At 37.7% G+C, this 23480-nt stretch overlaps 1 protein-coding gene across 6 annotated transcripts in view; it reads left to right on the forward strand.

Moving 5' to 3' along the window:
• Positions 1–14154, forward strand: part of PLEKHG4B (pleckstrin homology and RhoGEF domain containing G4B) — a 378808-nt gene extending 364654 nt beyond the window's left edge. For 5 of the 6 annotated variants that reach the window (XM_075586405.1, XM_075586400.1, XM_075586401.1 and 2 more), the window contains 6 exons: positions 124–294; positions 4235–4412; positions 7544–7660; positions 9220–9489; positions 10979–11196; positions 13622–14154. In XM_075586405.1, coding sequence (XP_075442520.1) covers positions 124–294; positions 4235–4412; positions 7544–7660; positions 9220–9489; positions 10979–11196; positions 13622–13627 — 960 coding nt within the window. In that variant the 3' untranslated portion in view covers positions 13628–14154. Of the gene's footprint in view, positions 1–123; positions 295–4234; positions 4413–7543; positions 7672–9219; positions 9490–10978; positions 11197–13621 lie in introns of those variants that run through there. The other variant, XM_075586404.1, reaches the window with a different exon arrangement.
• The last annotated feature ends 9326 nt before the right edge of the window (positions 14155–23480 follow it).

The following is a 23480-nucleotide window of genomic DNA, read 5'->3' on the forward strand; positions in this document are numbered from 1 at the left end:
GTTTCCCCAGCTTTAAAATTGTTTACTTTTATTGTTATGTTAAATAACTATTAAAATAAAAGTTACATAGTAAAACAGGACAAAAGACAAAATCGACTAACTTTCTAAATTGTACATTACCAGGTGAATTTAAAAGAACAAGGACAACTCAGAAGTCAGGATGAGTTCATTGTCTGGTGTGGAAGAAAAAAATATTTAAGGCATGTCTTTCTCTTTGAAGATCTCATCCTATTTAGCAAGACAAAAAAGATTGATGGTGGATATGACATTTATATCTACAAACAGTCATATAAGGTAAAACAATTCCCATGCTTTCAACGTACCTTTTTTTAACCAAGTAGTTAAATGTTTTTTTTTTTATCTGATTCATCTTCTGTTATTTTTTCATCACTTTGTGCAGCAGATTTGCAGACAGGAAACATGAGACAATAAAAATATTAAATAATCCACAAAGTCTCATTTTCTTCTAGACCCTTAAAATGTTGTGTGCAATCATAAAGGCATTTACAGAACCATGTCATGATCATACTGTGTGTGTTTTCCAATGAGTTCACTTATTCCATTCCTTATGTCATTTCATAGTTCTCACAACTAATGTGCCATGTCTGGTGCTAATTGTGTTGTGAAAGTTATGACGTGGTGGCATGCTTAACATGTTTTGGCAAAAAGATTTAACTACATGACCCACACTAAGACATATATAAATTAACTAAATCGTTTGGCATATTGGTTGTGCATTTTGGATTCTTTGTTTGCTATTGTATATTTGAGGTCACTTTCCCAGTAGCACTGTGGTTTGCAATACTAAGTATGTAAATAATACTGTGGGTTTGGATTTTTGAGCTCGCTAAGATTCTGTATTTCTAAAAGTTATGTATAACACACTCATAGTATTCATAGAATTTTTAACATGTGAGCAGACGTGTTCACTGGCTTTGCATGCAAAAAATATATATGTTTGGGTTTAGGAAACATACAGCTGCAGCGGCCTTTATTCAAAGAAATCAAGCGTTGTGTACATCAGAATAATTATCTCATGACGCGGGATGTCTTCCAACCTTCCCGCCTTAAGACGCGAGTGCGGCGAGTGCAGAAAATGGCATTTTAGAGTTCTGGTTTTTAGACACCTTAAATTGACACAGTAGCACAGTACTGTACACCTTGCAATTCATTCATTTCATTGCACCCAAAGAAACAGAATCTATGAAATTCAAGAAAGCAATCGCGATAAGCGCGGGTGCCTGGGGCGGTTTGCCGTGTTCATGCTGCGTGGAGTACAGCAGAGCACACGAAGTCGGCGCCGTGATTCGTTTGAATAACGGCCGCTGCAGCTGTATAGAGTTGCATAGGTTCCTAATTTACTTTTGTTTATTTTGTCTAGCTTCATTTGAGAAATTTGACCGAAACATTTTATGGATTACTTTTTCTCTGTCTTGATACCGCATCAAAGTGCGCCTTTTTATTTAAACTCTTTCAGCGTGTAAATAACCCTAATGAACAATTATTTAAGTTTCAATAACAAGAAACTTGTGAGCCCCTGCTAATGCCTCAGTGGATACAAAACAGTGGTCAAAATGTGATTTTAGGATCTCAGGCAATTTAAAACCTTTCCTGCTCTCAAATCCTGAAGTGTGACTAATAAATGCAGCTACAGAGAGGCTGAATGTTCTCTTCTTTGACATCCATCAGACCCAATCTGTTCATTTGTTTTTATTTATCGAGATTGGGGGGCATTACTCTATGCTGTGAACCAGCTTCCTAAGTTGTCCTGAAGAAGAGATGGGCTCAACTGAAATGAATAGGACTACAATCTTCTCCAGCACAGGCAAGCAGTTTCATAGCATAGAGACCAGAGTCAGACAAAATGGACAATTATGATTTATGTTCTGGAGTAGTTCTTCAGCATTTTATGTGCAAAAAAATCATAAACAGCTCTCAACGTTAGTGATGTGAGAACGTGACTCACCTTGCCCGCGGGAGTCGCGAGTGAGCTTATACAAATGCTTGTTTATACTGTCTCTATGTAAGCCTTGAATTTGGATGGGCATTTTGGGTTTATAAATACCTTTTCAAGTATCCTCTGCACCATCATTGCTTTGCTTTTCTGTGTCACCTGTGCGAGTGAATTACACTGGAAACCTACACCTGCCACAGTTTTGGATATGCCCAATGATATTGCTGGTTTGTGAGTATTGAATTTGGAGATTCAAACCATAATATACTGTACTCACATATCCTTGCTGTACTACTGTATGCTGGGTTGTTTTTTTTCTTCCTTCTCCATGGTACATGTCCCCCCTGCTCCCCTGTTGTGTGAATACTTCAGCATTATATGCCTATTCATACAATCACATAACCTGTGATTGTGTGTCCGAGGTACAATCCAAGTTACTCAATTTATTTTTCCGTATTTGCAGCATGATATCAGTAATGGCTAATACTTATTTTTCAAAACAAGCTTTATATCCCAAACTTCCCACTGACCTGAATTTGTACTGAATGAACAAATAGTGCACTCTGTATTTTTGTTTAATGGCATATGGGACCTATTCTGGTATCTCCAAAATGTGACAAACCACTTCTAAAGTGTACTGTAGAAGTGGAATAGCATGCTTTGCTATTCTGTAAGCCTTTATTGTATGTCCAAACCGCTTCTAAATGGATTTTTTAGATGCGGTTTCACTCTTGCTCTGACAATTCGATCGGTTTGTCAAAAAGCATCCAACTCGCATTTTTTGCCAACAACTTTTATTCTTGTAGCTCCGTTATGCAAACCGCATCTAAAAACTCAATTTTTTTTTAAGACCACCGAAAGGGTGGCGAGATTTGTATTGCGAATTACATCTAAGCCTGAAATATGGGTTTGGATGAGAGAGCAAAACCCATAAATCAGACTGTGGATGGAGTTAGCCCTACCTCAGGCCATTCCGCTTCTAAAGCTAGCACAATCTGGGCGGTTTGGCTGTTAAACCGTGTTGTCACTTTTTTTAGACGAGATTTAGAAGAAACAGTTTGAAATAGAGAATACTTTTTTTTTCTCACATTTCATTCCGATACTTTGAACATGCCAAACCGGTGGTTTTGCAATGACCGCTTCGGAGTTACTAGAATAAGCCCCTATGAGTTCTGTTAAGGTTCCTCTCATATTTTCTTCCCCTCTGGCCTGCATTCAATATGCTGTGAAACCTCTTCCCTCTTCATGAAGAAGAGATCAGCTACATTCAAATGACTAAAATCTGCAGTATGGGGAAGCTGCTTCATAGCAGACAGAATAAGGGCTTTTTTCACTCTGACTTTCTCCTTTGGATCTTAAATCCTGTGTTTCTCTTGCTTTATGTATGTCATTCTTCCATTTTACTAGTTATTTATTTACTTTTATTTTCAGACATATAGTAGCACTGCCATTCACTGACTGGGGGAGGGTGGGGATCAGCAATCAAAAATAATCATGTTTTCTGCCAGTTCGCCCTTGTCTCTCTTGCTCCCACATCCTTGTAGCTTCTTTCTTTTTTTGCAGTTTTAAAACGGCAAAATTAAGAGAGCACCTGAAAGAGTGTTTCCTTTTACTTCTTTCTATGCTAGTGTTGTGATATGACGTATTTATATTCTATCTATTTAGTGGTTAGGTTTTTGTTTTTTTACCAATGTCTCAATCAAAGCAAAACTGGTGAAACAAAAATGTCACTACATTTATCAAGAAAAGAAATTCAAATTCCTTACATTTGGATGATTTTTTCTTACTAGACCCTTTGTGCTACAGTATGTTTTGCCTACCTACTTTTGCAGCCAGGAGACCTTAGTAAATAGACCACTAAGACTTTTGGATTAGTGGTGCAACAGAATTGGTGGTCATTAAGAAAATAGGGAAGCCATCTCAAATTAAAAAAAAGTCCCCTTAAAGGTATATGCTAATTTTTTCATCATAATTTTTCAACATTTCTGCTGCCATTGTTCAGTGGTCTACAAATAGTGCGTACAGTGTAATAATTCTAAATGCATTAGGTTGCAATATATAATGCTGAACCTATGAAAAAACAGCTATCAGATGCAGTTAATTATAGCAAAATATTTTATTGACAAGCTTAGAAATAAGAGAATGAAAATGTGTAGTTGCAGTGTAACTTGAATGTACTGTAGCATGTATAATATGTGTGTAAGTTCCTAAAGTTTCAAAGAAACAGGATTTAAACTGTTTTATGATGTAATCATGTTAAATTGAATGTTTGTCTTTTAGACTGCAGAAATTGGTATGACCGAGAATGTTGGAGACAGTGGGCTGCGCTTTGAAATATGGTTTAGAAGACGGAAATCTCAAGACACTTACATCCTCCAAGCAAGTTCAGCAGAGGTGAAATCAACTTGGACCAACATCATAGGAAAGATTCTTTGGAGACAAGCTTTAAGAAACAGAGGCATGTATATAATTATTATTTTTATTATTGTTTATTTATAATGCATTATAAACCAGAGACAGAACATGAAACACAGAGAGAGCTCAGTGCACATCCAGTGAAACTTATACACGGTACAGTGCCTAAATATATATGTATAGATATCTATTAAATAAATGGTCTTTTAGTTTAACATTTTGAGCAAAGTGTTGTAAGCCCCTGAGCCACTAAAAAAAGCACTCTGTATTAGATGCAAGCAAGCAAGTTCCCCTGAGAGTGGGAGATGCTGTGGAGTGAGCTTTTAACCACTTAAATGTGGGAGGGGGTGAGCTTCAACAAGATAGGAAGAGCCACCCTTCAATCAGCTAAGACCAGCTGAACAAGAATACAGAGTGCTTTTCCTGGTAATGTACAGGTTAATAAAAGCTTCAATCAGACTTAGAACTATGCAACTAATTTTCACAGATTTATTATAAATCATTCTTCCTGGTAATGCACAGATTATTAAGAATTTATATTAGTGTTAGGGAGCATTGAGATGTGGTCTGCCGTGTAGTGGCTCAGGGGCTTACAACACTTTGGCCAAAATGTTAAACTAAAAGACCATTTATTTAATAGATATCTATACATATATATTTAGGCACTGTACCGTGTATAAGTTTCACTGGATGAGCACTGAGCTCTGTCTGTGTTTCATGTTCTGTCTCTGGTTTTAAATATTTATTGCCATGCTCAGTAGCACTCCTCTGTGACACTTATATGCTTATATATATGTTGTGGTTATTTTGGGGGTTCAATATGAGCTTGTAGGTGTCCTGTATGTTTTATTTATAATGCACCAACATTTCACAGCACTGACAAATGGAAGAACATATTTATATAACTTACATAAAGAGAATGACATTCCAATTAACAACAAACAAGCACAGACAGATACAAAGGGTAATGTGGTTCCTCCTTGTGAGCACGTACAATCTTATTTGTCATTTGCTATATTATAAAGTATTTCAGCTTGAATTTAATCACGGCATGTATAGTAGAGCTCTAAAATTATTACAATGTTTGCAGCTTTGTTTTTAATTGTATTACAGATCTTTTTATAAGAAATTAATATGATATACATTCATAATGAATTTATTTCAGTGCCTGTATTGATTGATTGAATTGTTTAAATTTACCAGTATGTTATGCTATGTATTTCATCATTGCAAGCACTGAACTTGTATCTTAAAGCAGCAGAACATATGAAATCATATATGTTTTTTTTTAAAATAAATCAGTTCTGTAGTATTAGATAATGCTTCCTGTATTTAAAAAGATGAATTATTATTAAACTCTTAATGCCATTTTTAATACGTTTTAAAGCATCCTTTGATTTCTATAACCGGTATTAGCCTACACCCTGAGCAGTGCACGATCTTTGCAATACTTTCCGGTTTCTGATAATTTGTTGCCAATATTCCCAGCAGTTTGAGTTGTAAACTGTAAAAATAGATAGTTACTTTAGTAATATAAGAATACATTGTAACTGCTGAGTTACTGACTGAAGCAGCCATTATATTAGTCGCACAATCAGGATGTGTACAGATTTATAATAGGAGCAGCAAATTATTGCCAGCTTAGGTAAGAATGTAGAATTATACATTGTCACATGCTTTACATAATAAGGGGAAAAAAGGGGTGGGGGGGCAATGTAATATTGCTGCTTTAAACAATTCCGTTCTAATATATGATGTTCAGTATATGATTACTATGCTGAGGAATGAAACTGATTTGCAACTGAAGATAGACAATTATCAGTCAGCAACAAAATATTTAGCACTGTAATTTTTTTTCCCTACAGGATTGAAACAGGGAGACGCTGGATCAGAACTGTGTTCATTTCAGCCCCAGGGAATCCCTGCTTTCAGAGATACTTACCACTGTAGGGTGTGCCGGAATCCGTCTTAAGTTTAAAGCCCCCTTTCACGCAGGCCAATAGGAAGCCACAAGGGATGACGTCACGGCTTCGTATTGGCTTGCATGACATGGTACATTTAAGTGCTGACATTTCATTAGGTACCCAAGTTCCATGGCTGCAGATACCGGCAAACCTTATGGAGGTAAGTATCTTGTGAATCAGGGAGTCTCCTAAGCTAAAATTCAGAATATGGAGACCCCCTGTTTAAATCCTGTAATAATAATTAACAAAAAAAAAAAAAATGTGCAGTGCTACATGCTTTGCTGCTTTTAATACGATCTATTGACAAATGAATCTGATGTGGGAAAATAATGTTTCAAAACTCACCCGTCTTAACTAAACATGCAGTATAACTATGTTGTGTAGTGTAAATGTTACATTGTCACATTTTGTTACAACTTCAGTCAGGACTGATCCAAGTGGGATCAAAGATTTCCCAGTTACTGCACTCAATGCGTATTAGTGTATAGCTCATCAGAATACTCGCATACCTATTTGGGCAGCAACAGCTATTTCAGAGCTAATAATCATGGTAATATACCAAATATTATTACTATTTCTATATGTTGGTGATATCTGTACTTATGAGCATTGACTGTTTCCTTTCTATACATGCTTTGATATATGTTAGATATCTTGCCAGCCATCTCACCTACTGCAGCATACTAACCTATTTACTGTACCTCTCTGTTGGGGCATTACACTGACCTCTGTTCGATGGGATTACACACCTTCTGTGATCCCTTATGATTCCAATACAGCTAGTTTCAACAATTAATTTGTTGGCTGCAACTCTCGACTATGGGGAATTGTATTTACTTTTATTATACACTATATATAGCCTACTTCACTGTGTTATGTAATATATTTAGATGTAATAAAACTTTATTATTTTCGATTTTAATATTCTGATCCTGGCGGTCAATTCGACTGCATCTACAGATAAACTATCTGGTGGACCAATGTAATCTTATACACTAACTAATACGCATTGAGTGCAGTTACTGGGGAATCTTTAATCCCACTGGGATCAGAATTGTATAGTTATTACCTTCCTCCTTTGCACCTTGCGTTTCATTTACTCTTTGGTTACCTAATTACTAGGACTTATTAATGGTGAATCTTTTTGTATCTACAACTTCAGTCACACAGGTAAAATAAGTTTATAATGTTGCATTTTCTTTTGTAACAGAACTGAGAATGCAAGAAATGGTATCTATGGGGATCGGCAATAAGCCATTCATGGATATCCAACCTAGCGATGCAGCCATTAACGATCGAGCAATAGATTATATAATGAAGGGCACAGGTGGGTGTACAGTAAGTTACAGTTTTTTAGTTTACTGTTGAGAGCTGCTTTTACAGTACATGCAGTATCAACATATTTTTGCATATTAAATCTACCAAAATATTCTGAAAATATCTAATACATATATCACACAAAACATTTATTTTAATATTTAGCTGATTTTAAAACCAGCAACTTGTTTAAAGGGACAATCCTCTATTATATAATGTTGTCTTTTTCGTTTACCACTTTACAATGTGTTCTGATTCACCAAAATACACAGATGGAGGTAGAGGTAGAGGGCATGGATAAGAGAGCTGAAAAGGTGCACACACAGCGCAAGTCAACAGCTGGAGAGATAGTCACCTGCATGCACTGGTATAAGCCATAAAACAACCAAAGAATAGGCACTCACAGGACTTGTACTTGATGTGAAGGTTTATTAAACCAGGATCAAGGCTCACTGACCTTTCTCTTGATCTTTGCTCTTGAGAAATATCCAAGATCACACTGAAATATCGATCTTTGTTTGATAAACACTCACAGGACTTGTGAAGGTTTTCTATTCTACAGTTGAAACTTTCAAATACTATGTTGAATATTGTTACTTTTTATTGCTGTTTTTTTTTTTTTTCAAAGAACGTTTCTGGGGATTGAATCTTTGAAATAAACAAGGAATATATATATATATACTGTATATACTGTATATATTCATACATACACTGTATATATTCAAATTATGACATTTTAATGAAAATTTTAGCGATTATAGGTCTGTCACAGTCGATTATTACATTAAAGAATTAATTGATAATCTAATAAATATTATTTGGAATTGGTGATGGCATACTGATCTCATCAACAAAAGGGTGTTTAGTGAGGAAGATAATCATGTTATAAATTGCTTGAGACAGAGCAAGAATTATGGTTCAAAATGCTTACATATAATCTTTTTTGATAAAGGATGGTCACTAGGAGGACTGAAAAAATTAATTCGTAAAACAATGTATCGATTAGGAAGGGGTGCTGCTGGGTCTACGCATTATCGAATATGCAATCAGACAGTGGCGTTCTCCTCTTTAGGCATACATTTCAGCAGAAGGGGGACATTTCTAGCATATACTTTGAACTCAAACTGTTGTAATCTAATCTGAAACATTAAGATTACTGTAAAATGTAACACCTTTCCAAGCTATGATGGAAAAACTCCTATTTCTAGTTTAATGAACATGAACCTACCACAGTGAACCTGATATTGTTGACATAATAGTGACCACAATTTAGTTACAATCAGTTGATTGTCTACATTGTGCTTCTTATATCGTTTTAATCTACCTAACAGACCTACAATTGTGCAAATCTTAATGGGGATTAAGTAAGTAATATATAAAATATGATGAAAAATGAAAGGGGTCCCTTTTTATATTGTAATTTTATATATATAATATAGCGACAAATGATAGATGTCCAAAAAATAATAATTTGTATGGCATTGCTGTAATGGATTTGCTTTGATACCTTATGTAAAGTATCAAAATCATATATATTTTTTTTGTATCAAAATCATAATTTCTTTGTAGAATCAAGATCTCGAGCATCAATAGCAGTTTCATCCTTTGACCACTCAACTCCATTTAAAAGGCCTCATTCCACTATCTCGAATAGTAGCACATCTTCCTCAAGTAGTCAGTCCTCGTCTTCTCTCCTGGGATCACTAAATTTGCATGTGTATTCTAGCCCATCTTATTCTGGGTTACTAGGACCACCCTCCTACCATTGGTCATATGATATTGGACCTTGTATTGAAGAAGATGAACTGGAGCAGGAAATTGGAAGCCAGCCTTCTATGAGTAAGTACATAAGTTGAATTTACATTAGCTATAATTGCATTTGTTCTATGCATTGTATTATTTGTGAAGCTAAAGACCCTCGCAGCTAGCTAAATATATTTGATGAACTAAATTTCTTTAGTTGCTCGAATGTATCTATAGTTTTCGCTGATTACATAACATTGTAGAATTACCTAGTACTGATTTGAAAATTATTTGTGTGTGTATCTATAAGTATGGCTACTACCGTACTATAGTTTTCCAGAAACTGCATTAAAATTAATATTTGATCGCTTCCGTTTAGGACGCGCTGCTGCATTAGTTTCTTGGGTACTATGAACCCATAACTATTCCCTGTATACCTTTACTTTCTAAAAAAAAAAAAAAAAGGTTTCCGTTTTTTTGAACAGATCTATTGTATCTGCCATCATCGTTTTCATGGGTAATGAATTCTACATTTTAACTGCCTTTACTGTCCAGAACCTTTTCCTTCACCAAAGGAAAGGGTTCTTTACAGTAAGGGCAGTTAAAATGTGGAATTCGTTACCCATGGCGACTGTGATGGCAGATACAATAGATATGTTAAAAAAAAGCTTGGACATCTTTTTAGAAAGGAAACATATACAGGGATATACCTAATAAATAAACATAGGAAGGATGTTTACTCAGGGAGTAATCTGATTGCCAATTCTTAGAGTCAGGAAGGAATGTATTTTTACCCTTATGAAATATCATTGGATGATTTTTTGCTGGGGTTTTTTGTTTGTCTTCCTTTGGATCAATATACTGTAAGTACAAATACAGGATAAAGTATCTGTTGTCTACATTTAGCATAGGTTGAACTTGATGGACGTACGTCTTTTCAATCTCATCTACTATGCAACTATGTAACTAGTCTTAGCATCCTTTTTGTCGTTTTGCTATCTGCACGTAGTTTAAATTGTAATATAATTGTTTCAAATTGTAGACCACAATTAAAGCTCCATTGTCACTTAAAAGGTTCAAATGTAGATTCTTTGAGACATTTTCTTTACTTTTCCAGAGGAATATTGATGTAAATTATTGTTTACGTTGACTCTCATGCACATTTTCTAGGAAATTACTTAAGTCAGCACAGATACACCAGTGCATTAATCGCAGCAGTCATTCAAATTTGATCAGTTATGTAACGTCTACTGAAAGCAATAAGTATTGTTTAATCTTTGGACTTGTATTATTGTAAAACAGATGAAAACAACAAAAATCTAAATTTTTCTGTTTTCAACAGTGTGATAAAGTACAGTACCCAATCTAGCCAATGAAATAAAAATGTTATAGCAAACATAACTTTATTTATAACTTCTTTGTTATAGTAAGCAACAAAATATTTTTATATATTGCAAGTATTCTAAAATTATATCAGATCTTTATATTATATAAACTACAAAGATTTTGTTTTTATTTTTTTAAGATTCAGACTGGTCTGTGCAACTTAATCTGCATCCTCATGTGATTTATCATTCTTTTACAGTAACAGAAAGCTCGGAATCATCGCAGTGCACCTCTGGTGAAAGTGTGAGTGGGCTCAGCAGCTCAGCCAACACTAGGCTGCCCCTTATTTCTCCTGAAACCTTTTCAGATGAAGGAGCCTCTAATTCTGGCTCAAAACCTCCCTCTCAGTCCACTTCTCCTGTTCTCTCTGACAAAATATCCAGATCCCAGACTGGGAGTAACCAGTTTGTCACAGCAGTAAGTATGGTACCTAAAAACAAAAATAAAAACTTAACAGTACCTTGTTTAAATATAATATTGTATGTATTGTACCATATATATCTTTTTACGGTAATCACATGCAAGATTTCCACAGCAATTGCAGGATTGGGCGCTAGTAGAAATGCAGCAATCAGGAAGTTCCTTCTCTGCACATTAACATCAAGCTTTTCTCTTCTTCACTGACTTGCTAAATTAGCATTTATGCTTCACTTGTATAACTTGACATGTACAAACAAAACTTTGTATTTATATTTCTAGAAGATGCATTGAACGCTAAATTGTTTTGTAAAGTGTTTTTTTTTATCATTCCTATTCTTTGGTCCAGCAAAAGCACCTGCTTCAAGACAAAAGATTTAACTTTAAACAAAACTATACACAATACAATTGTTGTCTTAAAGCAGCAGTTACCTCTACTCAACGCAACCTCTTTTTATCTCTTCACAGTTTCTGTGATTCCCTTTTTTATGTGCTGCTCTTTCTGGTCTATTTTTGGAAATCAATAGGCCTAACTCCCAAAGGCCAATAGGAAGCAACAATGTCATCAAAGAATGACATTGCATCTTTCTGTTGGATAACCCCTCCAGCTATGTTTGAGTTTACTTACATTTTACCGGCACATAAAAACCAGGGGGTCCACAGGGTCAAGAATAGTGCCATTTAGATTTGCCAGACCATCTCCCACCCATTCTGATACTGTAAGAAATAATCTAAAAAGGTACCTTATTTCACATTTCTATAATGAGAAAGAAGTAAGGGAAATAATTCTATGTGGCCTGTTATTGGGCACTGTCATCAAGTCCATCACTAAAACATTATTTTCCTTGATTCGCCTCCTCAGAGAGTTTTCTCACTTAGGAAAACTGTGTACTAATGGCATTCATAGTTGTTTTTCCACCTAATGATACTACAGAAAATGTATAAATGGCTGCTCCAAAACCAGCCATTTACGAGATGAGCAAGTGACTTTAGAAATTAGTTTTAAAAGAAATAAGGGCATAAACACCCTCCCTAACTTGATATTTACACATATGAGAATAACCTTTCAAAAATGTATCATGAATACTTGGATTTCTCAGGGTTTTTTTTTTTTTTTACAGCGCTCAGTCACCTAGTTTTAACTGGAGATGAGTGAATGTGTCAAAATTCGAGCTGCAAATTCTTTTCAGTGTTTTGAACAAAATTCGATTCATAGCCAAATCTTCACAGGCGGATTGGGCAGAACAAAATTTGAGCGAATACTCCTAAAACCACTGTTCTTTTCACTTCTGCTAACCTTTTTGCAAATGGCATAACATCCGCTGGCGAATGTGTATAGATTCTATTATTGTGCGAATGTTTATACATAATATATTATATATACAGTATGAAAATATAGGGGGGAAATTAATTTGTTGCTGCGCCCCCTGCCTGGCCTCCCCTGGTCTCGCGCCCCCTCTCCTACCTGGCAGCAGTGTCAAATAACGCTCCAGGGTTACGTAATAACACAAATAACGCTCGCTCGTCAGGTCACGTAACACGCAGCGTCATTTGATGCCGGTGTCGTCACGTCACATGACCACGTGGCATTTTTTTAATATATATTTATTTATATATATATTATTATAGATCTAGGTATAGATCCTTCCCTTCAATCTTTATCTCACTGCCTCAGTAGCGGAAAGATGACTACGGGTGTTGAAGAAGATATATAGTGGAACTTGTGCCGGTAGATTTAACAATACTATGAAAAGGAGGGAGAGAGGTGGGGGCGAGGTGAGGGAGGAGGTGGGTGGGACGCAAGGGAGGTTGGAGGGGGGAGGGGGGAAAGAGAGAGAGGGAGGAGTCTCGCATGGCTGCCGACACTGGGTGATGGGAAGTGAGGGGGGAGGAGGCAGTGAAAAACTCTAGTCTTGGGCCTGAGAAAGCTGTCTGCGGTCCTTGTTGGTGAGTGGACATTGACTTCAGCAGAACGACAAGGGATATGGTGGGAGATTATTGCCAAAATATAAAAGGGGTTAGAAGAAGGAAAAAAACCTTGAAGGGAAGGACAAAATCAAAATGTTATAGTTAATGGTGAGCATTTGAGCAGAGAAACAAGATGGTACCTAAAATGTAATAAGAATTAATATTAAGGAAAGCACTGTAATGCTAACTGGTAACCTCAGTTGGGGTTTGGTAGATTCCTCCTACTGCTATTAATGAAAATAATGTTTAATTAAAAAATATTTTGTGGTAATCTTAAACATTTATTGCCATTTATTTTCAATGGATTTTACAAGTTGGCATAACTTTTATTGGACAATCGGTATTGGACATTCTTTTAATATTAAAAAAGTATTGTAAATGTAAAGATGTACATATTTATTTTATTAAAATATAACAAATGTTGACTGGATAAAGATTTCCAAACTTTCTTCAACAGCTTTGATTTTGAAGATGTTACTCCACGTATTCAATATTCAAGACAGAATACTGTAAATGAAGTCATCTACTGTCTCAAATGTTAAATCTCATCTTTAAAGGGTGTAAGAAATTAAAGAACAACATGATTTGGATTTGAAGTAATATTCTGGATTAAGAAGATAAATTAACATGAAGCTTGTTAGTAGCAATTACATGTTAGTTGTAATTTTGTGCATTTTGTTTATGTAGAAGCATTGTTTATTTAGAAAACTAATAAGTGTACAAACATTGTGAAAATGTAATACCTTTTGTAAATATTTATTTTATTGCTTAACATTTCAAAGATATAAGCAAAATTATTTGTAATGCATATGCCTTCTCTTTGGGTCTACACTATGCCGTGTAGATGAATTCACAGGCATGTAATTTTCAGATGTATCTAAACAATGCATGTTTAAAATATAATTTAGATATTAGAAAATGTTTTTTTAAATTAATTGCAGGACTGCCTTGTTTGTTAAAAAAAAAAAAAAGTCAAATTATTTTTGTGTACTGTGTTGCTTTATATTAGTTTTTCTAATAAATATTAAAAAATGATTACTCAACGCTGATATAAATGTATTTCACCACAAAATAATATCTTGTGACTGTTTAAAATAATGGTAATACACTATCAGAATCTCCTTGATCTAGTAAAGTTGATAGAAGACAAGTGAAGTAGGTGATCTTACCTTTTAAAGAAAATAACCTTTGAGGTCTGGAAAAACTCCTGTAAGAAAGGAATAGCTTCCAAACACTGAGTTAGTGACATGCTTGAAAAAAGAAAACTCTGAGTGCATATAGTATTCTTTAATTCAGGGAAGCGCAAACTTTTGATGCTGCGCGCCCCTACCTGGCCTCCCCAGGTCTCGCGCCCCCTCTCCTACCTGGCAGCAGCGTAAAATAACGCTCCGGGGTCACGTGACGTCAGTGTCATTTGATGCCGGTGTCGTCACGTCACATGACCTCGCGGATTTGATGCCGCATTGCCTTGGAGACGCAGCTGAATCCCGTTAAGTTTTAGTGTTGCAGAGGCCTCACGCGATCCCCTGGCATTAATTTAATCCATGCTAATTTCTGCAACCGCCTGAGCCCACCGCCCCAGTTTGCGCACTGCTGCTTTTAATCAATCTGTTTATGTCTTGAGACATACTGTACTGTACCATATATTCTCTTTTGGGTTTATTTCTCTATACAGGCATACCCCGCATTAACGTACGCAATGGTACCGGAGCATGTATGTAAAGCGAAAATGTACTTAAAGTGAAGCACTGCCTTTTTCCCCACTTATCGATGGATGTTCTGTACTGCAATCGTCATATACGTGTATAACTGATGTAAATAACGCATGTGTAACAGCCTCTATAGTCTCCCCGCTTGCGCACAGCTTCGGTACATGTAGGGAGCCAGTTTTGCTGTTCAGGACGTGCTGACAGGCGTATGCGTGTGCTGCCATTTGCCTATTGAGCGATATGTACTTACTCGCGAGTGTACTTAAAGTGAGTGTCCTTAAACCGGGGTATGCCTGTATATCATAATCAAGCAGTAGTACCCCAAGAAGTCCATTCCTGTACTTTACCAAAAAGCATGGATATTTATTTTAATCACTAAATGTACTAAAGTATACATGTGCTATAGATACAAACAATATACATGTTAATGATAAGGACCAGGTTTTTAAAGACTAAAATAAAAATAAAATAATCCTGGCCTACTGTATGTTTATTGGTCAAGTGCAGTTAAGACACAACTAAAGGGCATGTATCAAGGCAAAGGCAGTGCAATTCTTGGGTAAAAAAAAAACTGCACCATATGTAACAAAGAAAAAATATAATTGAAAGAAGTAGGATTTTTTGCTTTTATCACTATTTATAGTACAGGTTTTAAAAAAAAAAAAGATTTGTAAATATGCTCTACAAAGGAGCTTTGGTAATGTGCTTTACCAGCTTGTGAGCAGTCCTGAATGGGTCTATTGCGGATCACCACCCAGGGGCTGTGCAGCATATTCTATACTGCCTGCACTGTTTAAAGACCTTCTACTTGTATGTACAGTAGATACTTAGCATTAGCATAGGTGTTCTTAATAGGGACCCATTTTTTACTTAACTATCTTCAGTTGTTTCTGTCTACTGATATCATGGGGCTTAGATCAGCAGATTTATATGTAGGCTAATTTTTCTGCAATCATTATGGTTACATTATACTGTATGTTACCTGTCTCTGTATATCAAGTGAGCTACACTTGGTACCTTACAGGGATTCTGCTGCAGAATAAATAAGTGCATTGTTGGCTACACTGACAGCTGTTGAGCTTTCTGCATACTCTGATCTATTGAATTTCCTTGAGTATCAGATAACTCTGACTAAGTAAGAAACTGCTGCAATCAGCCATTTGCAACGTGCACAGTGTTTTTAGCTGAATCTTTACACCATGTAACAAATTGTCGCAACTGACTAAATGTGTCACTAGCACACACTGCAATTAACTTTTTGACTGCCTCTTGGATAGGACCTTTTCAAACTACTGCCTTATACAGTAGCAGCATGAATTGTTACAGCGTATTTTTATATTTTGTAATAAGGATGTAATACTTTTTAAATGAATTTCACAAATACTGATTGTATCAATCATCATCATCTGTAACACGGCTGAACAGGTCTGAGTTCATGTACTGGTATGCTAGTATGCAATTTATAATTGTATAGATGGGAAGTGCTCAAAAGGGGTATTGTCACTAGACAACTTATAGACAGAAAAAGAAATCCCTGCAGATGGCACATAAACTCCCAATTACCAGGTTGATACAGTAGGTGAGTGTTGTGTATTTATTGCTACACTATCAAGTTGGTCTCTTCTTGTTTAACACACGTGCAGTAATATATTAGCACTAGCGTGCTACAGGATATCGGCTAATCACTAGTGTGACAGCTACAGGGATTTCTTTTTCTCTATATAGTTTATCTAATCCAGTGATTCCCAACCTTTTGTTTGGAGGAACCCTTGAAGTGTTTAGAAAAATCTCGGGGAACCCCTACATATTAGGTTAATTTCACACCTCACGAGCCCCCTCTATTTCCCACCCTCTACCCATGTATTTCTCTCACCTCCAACTCACTCTCCCCCCTCCCGCCTCACATGTATTTCTCCCCTGCGTCTCACTCTTACTCCCATGTTTCCTCACTCACTCCCCCCCTCTCCTCTCACTCGCCCCTACCTTCCATCAATTACCCCACTCTCACTCAATCCACCCCACAAAATACATACAAAAAAAAACCACCCCCTTAAATACATATACCCCCATCCTGCAATACATAATAAAAATACCCCGCCCCCGCCAATACATTTTAAAAAGGCCCCCGTCGCCACAATACATATTTTTAAAAATTGGGCCGCATGGGTAAAATCATCATCCTCATATCACCCCCAGCACCCCTCATCATCATCATCATATCTCCCCCAGCACCCCTCATCATCAAAAAGAAAAAGGGGCAGGTGCGCCAGATGATTGAATCGTGAAACACTTAACTAACTATTGATAAAATAATTAAAAAAGGGGAAAACCTTACAATGAATAAAAGTCAATAAATTACATAATTAATTATAACGTGACATGAACCATTCCGGAGCATCAAGGGTCTTACTATGAAAATTTCCACAGATAAAATATGTAAAAAGGTAAGTAATGAAAACCAAGACCCGAATTAATTGCAGTTTCCATTGCAAGGGACCCCAGTCCTTGGTGTTAGTGATCAAAGAAAAGAAAAAAAAAATAGGGAAGAGCAGTAAAACGGGTGATGGCAAACGAACAACTTTATAATAAATGTATAACACAAAAATGTACAATAAACAACCAATGGTGTGATAAAAATCAGTATTAAATAATGTCCATATGATTTGGAATCACTGGTGAGCGGCAATCAAAGCCCGCTGCGGCAGACAGAGAGTCAAGCAGGTAAATATACCTGGTGCAAGAGCAAAGATTCCAGGACCAGGATGGCAGCCCCAGATAGATGCACAGTTCGTTGGGGGATGGAATAGTTAATAAAATGGGAGTGTAAACGGGCCGTTAGTGAGCCACTGCTAGATGAGCTCACCTAACCTCCAACTGTTGATACAAAACGGCACGTAGATTTCTCCTTGTAAATTCCTCTCCAGCGAACTCCTCTAAGTCTCAGGAGTCAGAGACCGGCAATCTTCAGCCCACCGGGTTTCCGGGTATGGCGTCACGGCCGGACGTGACGCATCAACCCTTCCCGGCTAAAGCAGGGACCACTCGATCCTCCTCTGCAATACAGATCGCAAGCAGACACGCCGACAATGAAGGCGACGCTGCTCCCTCCAAGCACGCAACAGCGCCAGATGAGACCAGTCAATAGGACAACAGGAAGCACAGACCCCTGGCTCCTTCTCCTACGTGTTTCACCACTAAAGTGGCTTCATCACCCTTGGCTCCTCCTCCTACACGTTTCACCACTAAAGTGGCTTCATCACTGATGAAGCCACTTTAGTGGTGAAACGCGTAGGAGGAGGAGCCAGGGGTCTGTGCTTCCTGTTGTCCTATTGGTGAAAGGAATTAAACTAAAAGCATATAATCAGCGCTCTAACCTAAAAACCTAAACCTCTATATTAATGAAATAAACAGGTGCTCTACAAACAAAGAAGGGATCCCCTATATGGGGAACCCTAATAGTGATCCCTCACAACCTATTTTAGCAGATTGGGGAATGGCTGCCTCAGGAATAAAACAAACCTATCCACAAGGCATGTATACAAAGCATGAAAAATGACATAAAAGCACAGATACATACAACACAAACAGTGATTCCCTGGCGCACTATCAGATATTAAACCTGACTGATGAAAGTAGTCCCATGAATCAATTGATGATAAGAATGAGATCCACAGTCCACAATGTCCCGTTCTTTTAGATTGGAGACTTGTCTGGAAATACAAATGAAACAACCATTGCGCAGTACCCTATGGTCAGTGTTCCACACCCCCACCGTTGCTATCTACTTACTTAAAAATAGATAATAATGGGCCTCAAAAGGTTTCTTTATTCTCCTCACGGTTGGCTCCGACTGATTCCTGCTACTGGTAACACGATCCTTACTTCCAGCATCAGCAACGCCATACACCGAATGGGAACAGAAATGGGCACCAATAGTGTGATACTATAAACATTTATTGTTAAAATAACAGGCTTAAAAACATGCACTCACATGCTGTAACGCCCTATGCGTGTCCTACAACGTGCCGTCCGCTTAACATGCGAGGATGCCGAGGGATTGCAGGAGGAGGCTGGAGTCGGCGTAGATCCCCGTTTCGTGGCCGCGACTCGGAGCGCCTGGTCCCTCCTCCGATGACGGTCCCTGCCAATCAACCTCTTCTCCTCACACAGGGTCTGCACGTAGCGGTACGTCCTGCAAGCTCCACCCTACGCGCGTTTCGTGACTCTGACGTCACTTCTTCAGGGGTAATGGAGCTGTGGGGGCACTGGAGGTAATTTATACCTTTGTGCATAGCTGCCGAGGGGTTCCCATTGGATAAATGTCCTCATTGTGAACTCCTACTAATTGTCCACTTATAAACTGATGACGGGCAATTTGTGTATAACAGGTTTAACCACTTCATGCCTGGACAGCAATAAGCACTAGATACATACATTTTGGCATGCTGTGAAATGTCTTTAAAAAGACAGTATTGATACATCCTGATGCCAATACATCTAATAAAAATACATGAATAAAACTCATACATATAGAAATAAAAAGTAATTAACAACCTTGTGGCTTCTTATTATTAATGTGCAAGATAGCTGTTGCGCTAGCTCCCTGCCAATGTCAGCATAGAGGACCCAGAGGTGGAAAGAGAATACTTTAGATACAAAAATCAGATAACCTGGTTAGGTAATAATCAACATCAGCAGTATACAGACCTAACTATCCCTCAGGAATGCTGCCAGGTCAAATTCAATGTTAAGTCCTCTCGGGGTCATTGTTTAGAGGGTATATATCCAGTAGCTTTCGCGTCTGGATATAAGATTTATTTTATCACCCCCCCTCCAATTCTGCTTAGGACATTCAATCCCTTTGCAGATTAACCCTTCCGGATTTTGTCCATGTTTATTTTTAAAGTGACTGGAGACACTATGTGTCTCCAGACGCCTTTTAATGTTGTAAACATGTTCCGCAAGACGTCGTTTCAATGGTCTACCTGTTCGCCCTACATATTGTAGTCCACATGGGCACTCTAACAGGTAGACCACAAAAGGAGTCTTGCAGGAAATGAATGACTTAATGGGAAATTTAATCCCCGTGACATTGGATTGAAATTGCTTACATTTGAAGCTGTATCTACAGCCGATACATTTATCACATGTAAAGAATCCATCCAATTCCTTTAGCCATGTTGTATTTTGTGCTTTCATGGAATTGAACGGACAGCTGGGGGATAATTGGAGTTTTAAATTATCGACTTTTTTAAACACTATCTGAGGGTGTTTAGGTAATATTGATTTGAGGATTGTATCACCCTGTAGGATGCCCCAATGTTTCCTAATTATTTGTGTTATTTTGTTTGACATCCCATTATATTTGGTAATGAAGGGAATGAACTCTACACCATCTGATTGTTTTGATCTCTTATTGTCCATACAGATAAGGTCATCTCTATTGATACTTTTTACAGTCTCTAAGGCTCTCACAACCATATTAGGATTATATTCTCTCTGGATAAACTTATCCTTAAGATCATTGGCCTGCATCTCAAATATCTCCGGTTGAGAGCAATTCCTTTTGGTTCTTAGGAACTGGCCCTTGGGAATATTATTAATCCATCTATGGTTGTGATGGCTAGATGCCAGAAGATACGTGTTAGCATCTACCTTTTTATAAAAGGTCTTAGTCTCAATGGACCCTTTCTCGATGAACAATGTGAGATCTAAAAAGTCTATACTTGATGGGCTAGTGTTAAAAGTGAATTTTAGATTCATATTATTATTGTTCAGATATGTTTTGAACTTCCCAAGTTCTTCAGTGTCTCCACCCCAGATACATAGCACGTCATCTATATAGCGTTTCCATAGTACAAGGTTCGCCCCAAATGGGCCGCCGGAATGGATATACTCCTCCTCCCACATGCCCATAAAAATGTATATGTTTATAAAAATGTTGGCATAACTGGGGGCGAACCTTGTACCCATGGCAGTGCCACATATCTGGAGGAAGAAGCTGTTGTCATAACTGAAATAATTATGCGTGAGTATATAACGTATCCCCTCTAGTATGAATTCTCTGAATCCCTGTTCAAGACTGTCATCTTGATTTAACACCCTTCTAATTGCTCTGATACCTAAGTCGTGATTAATAACGGTATACAGAGACGTCACGTCACACGTGACCCAAATGTAATGATCTTCCCATTTCAGGTCCCTAACCAAATTTAGTACGTGTGTGGTATCTCTTAGGAAAGACGGGATTTTGGGGACATATTTCTGCAGAGTGGAGTCAATAAACTGAGACAAATTGGATGTCAGTGATTTTATCCCCGATATAATGGGGCGTCCGGGGGGATTCCAAAGATCTTTGTGGATCTTTGGAATAAAATAGAAAATTGGAATCCTTGGCTGTGATACATCCAAGAATTCCAATTCACTTTTGGAGATATTTCCATCCAAGAATCCCTTATGTAGATATTCTTGGAGTGCTGTTTTAAACTCTATGGATGGATTGCATGGCAGTTTTTTATATTTAGTTCCATCGCTTAGGATTCTCAAGGACTCTTGTTTATAATAGTCAGAGTCCATAATGACTATGCCTCCCCCTTTGTCTGCAGACTTAATTACAATTTGTTTATTGCTTTCTAGACTCTTAACTGCATCTTTTTCTAGTTTACTCAGATTATGTTTAGGGATTTTGAACTCACTAGTTGCCTTTTCCATATCCTGAATGACTAGTTCAGTGAATGTTTCTAAGAAACTACCCTTAATGTGTTTGGGATAAAACACTGAGGGCCTTTTAAATTGAGTGGTGGAGATCACTCTATTCTCACTACTTTTACTATTGTTCTGAATAGTCTCCCTACTTACAGCATCTTTTATAAAATACTTTTTTAATGTCAATCGTCTGACAAATTTTTGAGTGTCTATATACAAGTCAAACATATTTGGTCCCTTCGAGGGAGCGAAGTTAAGGCCTCTGGACAAAACTTTCTCCTCAACCTCAGTGGTTCTGTAGCTGCTGATGTTGAATATATTACTAACCTCTACCGGTGGTTTGGCTGCTCTGACTTTTTTCTCTTTCCTTCTTCCACCTCTTTTTCCTCTGAATCCTCTATTCTTTTGCGTCTCGCCGACCTGGGGGTGTCTTGTCTCCCCACTGGGCTTTCTATCTCGCTGTTTTTCCGTACAGGGAAGTCGTACTCCCTGTCGTGGTCTAAAAAAGACAATTGATGTTGGTTATTTCCATGATCAAAAGATGGTGCATTAAAGGGTCTGAAATTGTGGTTAGATCTAAATACACTATTGTCATATCCCCTATATGTCTCTCTGGGTCCATCATGGTAATACTCATGATGCCCATACCCACCATTACCATTGAAATACCCTCCTCGTGGTGGGCCATGGTATCTATGGTGATCATCCCTTACAGGTGCTTGTGGCCTAGCTCCCATGTAGGGCCTATGGGGTCCCATCTTTCTGTTTGGTGTTCTATCCATTTTTTCATTGTCTTTTTTAGATTTTGATTTGATATCTTCCTTTGATATCACTTTGTTAGTCGGAGTGGATTTCACCTCAACTATGGATGTATCTTCTACGATATTAACTTTTTTCTCCGTTTTCCAGTCTCTCTGTCTATTCTGTTCATAATCTTTTTTATCCCTGATAAATTTTTTCTGTTTTGAACTAATGACCTCTTTCTCTAATTTTTCTATTCTCTGTGTGATCCTCTATGCTGACATTGGCAGGGAGCTAGCGCAACAGCTATCTTGCACATTAATAATAAGAAGCCACAAGGTTGTTAATTACTTTTTATTTCTATATGTATTAGAGTTTTATTCATGTATTTTTATTAGATGTATTGGCATCAGGATGTATCAATACTGTCTTTTTTAAGACATTTCACAGCATGCCAAAATGTATGTATCTAGTGCTTATTGCTGTCCAGGCATGAAGTGGTTAAACCTGTTATACACAAATTGCCCGTCATCAGTTTATAAGTGGACAATTAGTAGGAGTTCACAATGAGGACATTTATCCAATGGGAACCCCTCGGCAGCTATGCACAAAGGTATAAATTACCTCCAGTGCCCCCACAGCTCCATTACCCCTGAAGAAGTGACGTCAGAGTCACGAAACGCGCGTAGGGTGGAGCTTGCAGGACGTACCGCTACGTGCAGACCCTGTGTGAGCAGAAGAGGTTGATTGGCAGGGAACGTCATCGGAGGAGGGACCAGGCGCTCCGAGTCGCGGCCACGAAACGGGGATCTACGCCGACTCCAGCCTCCTCCTGCAATCCCTCGGCATCCTCGCATGTTAAGCGGACGGCACGTTGTAGGACACGCATAGGGCGTTACAGCATGTGAGTGCATGTTTTTAAGCCTGTTATTTTAACAATAAATGTTTATAGTATCACACTATTGGTGCCCATTTCTGTTCCCATTCGGTGTATGGCGTTGCTGATGCTGGAAGTAAGGATCGTGTTACCAGTAGCAGGAATCAGTCGGAGCCAACCGTGAGGAGAATAAAGAAACCTTTTGAGGCCCATTATTATCTGTTGTCCTATTGACTGGTCTCATCTGGCGCTGTTGCATGTCTGGAGGGAGCAGCGTCGCCTTC

This window comes from Ascaphus truei, chromosome 2, assembly GCF_040206685.1.
Source record: "Ascaphus truei isolate aAscTru1 chromosome 2, aAscTru1.hap1, whole genome shotgun sequence".
Classification (NCBI taxonomy): domain Eukaryota; kingdom Metazoa; phylum Chordata; class Amphibia; order Anura; family Ascaphidae; genus Ascaphus; species Ascaphus truei.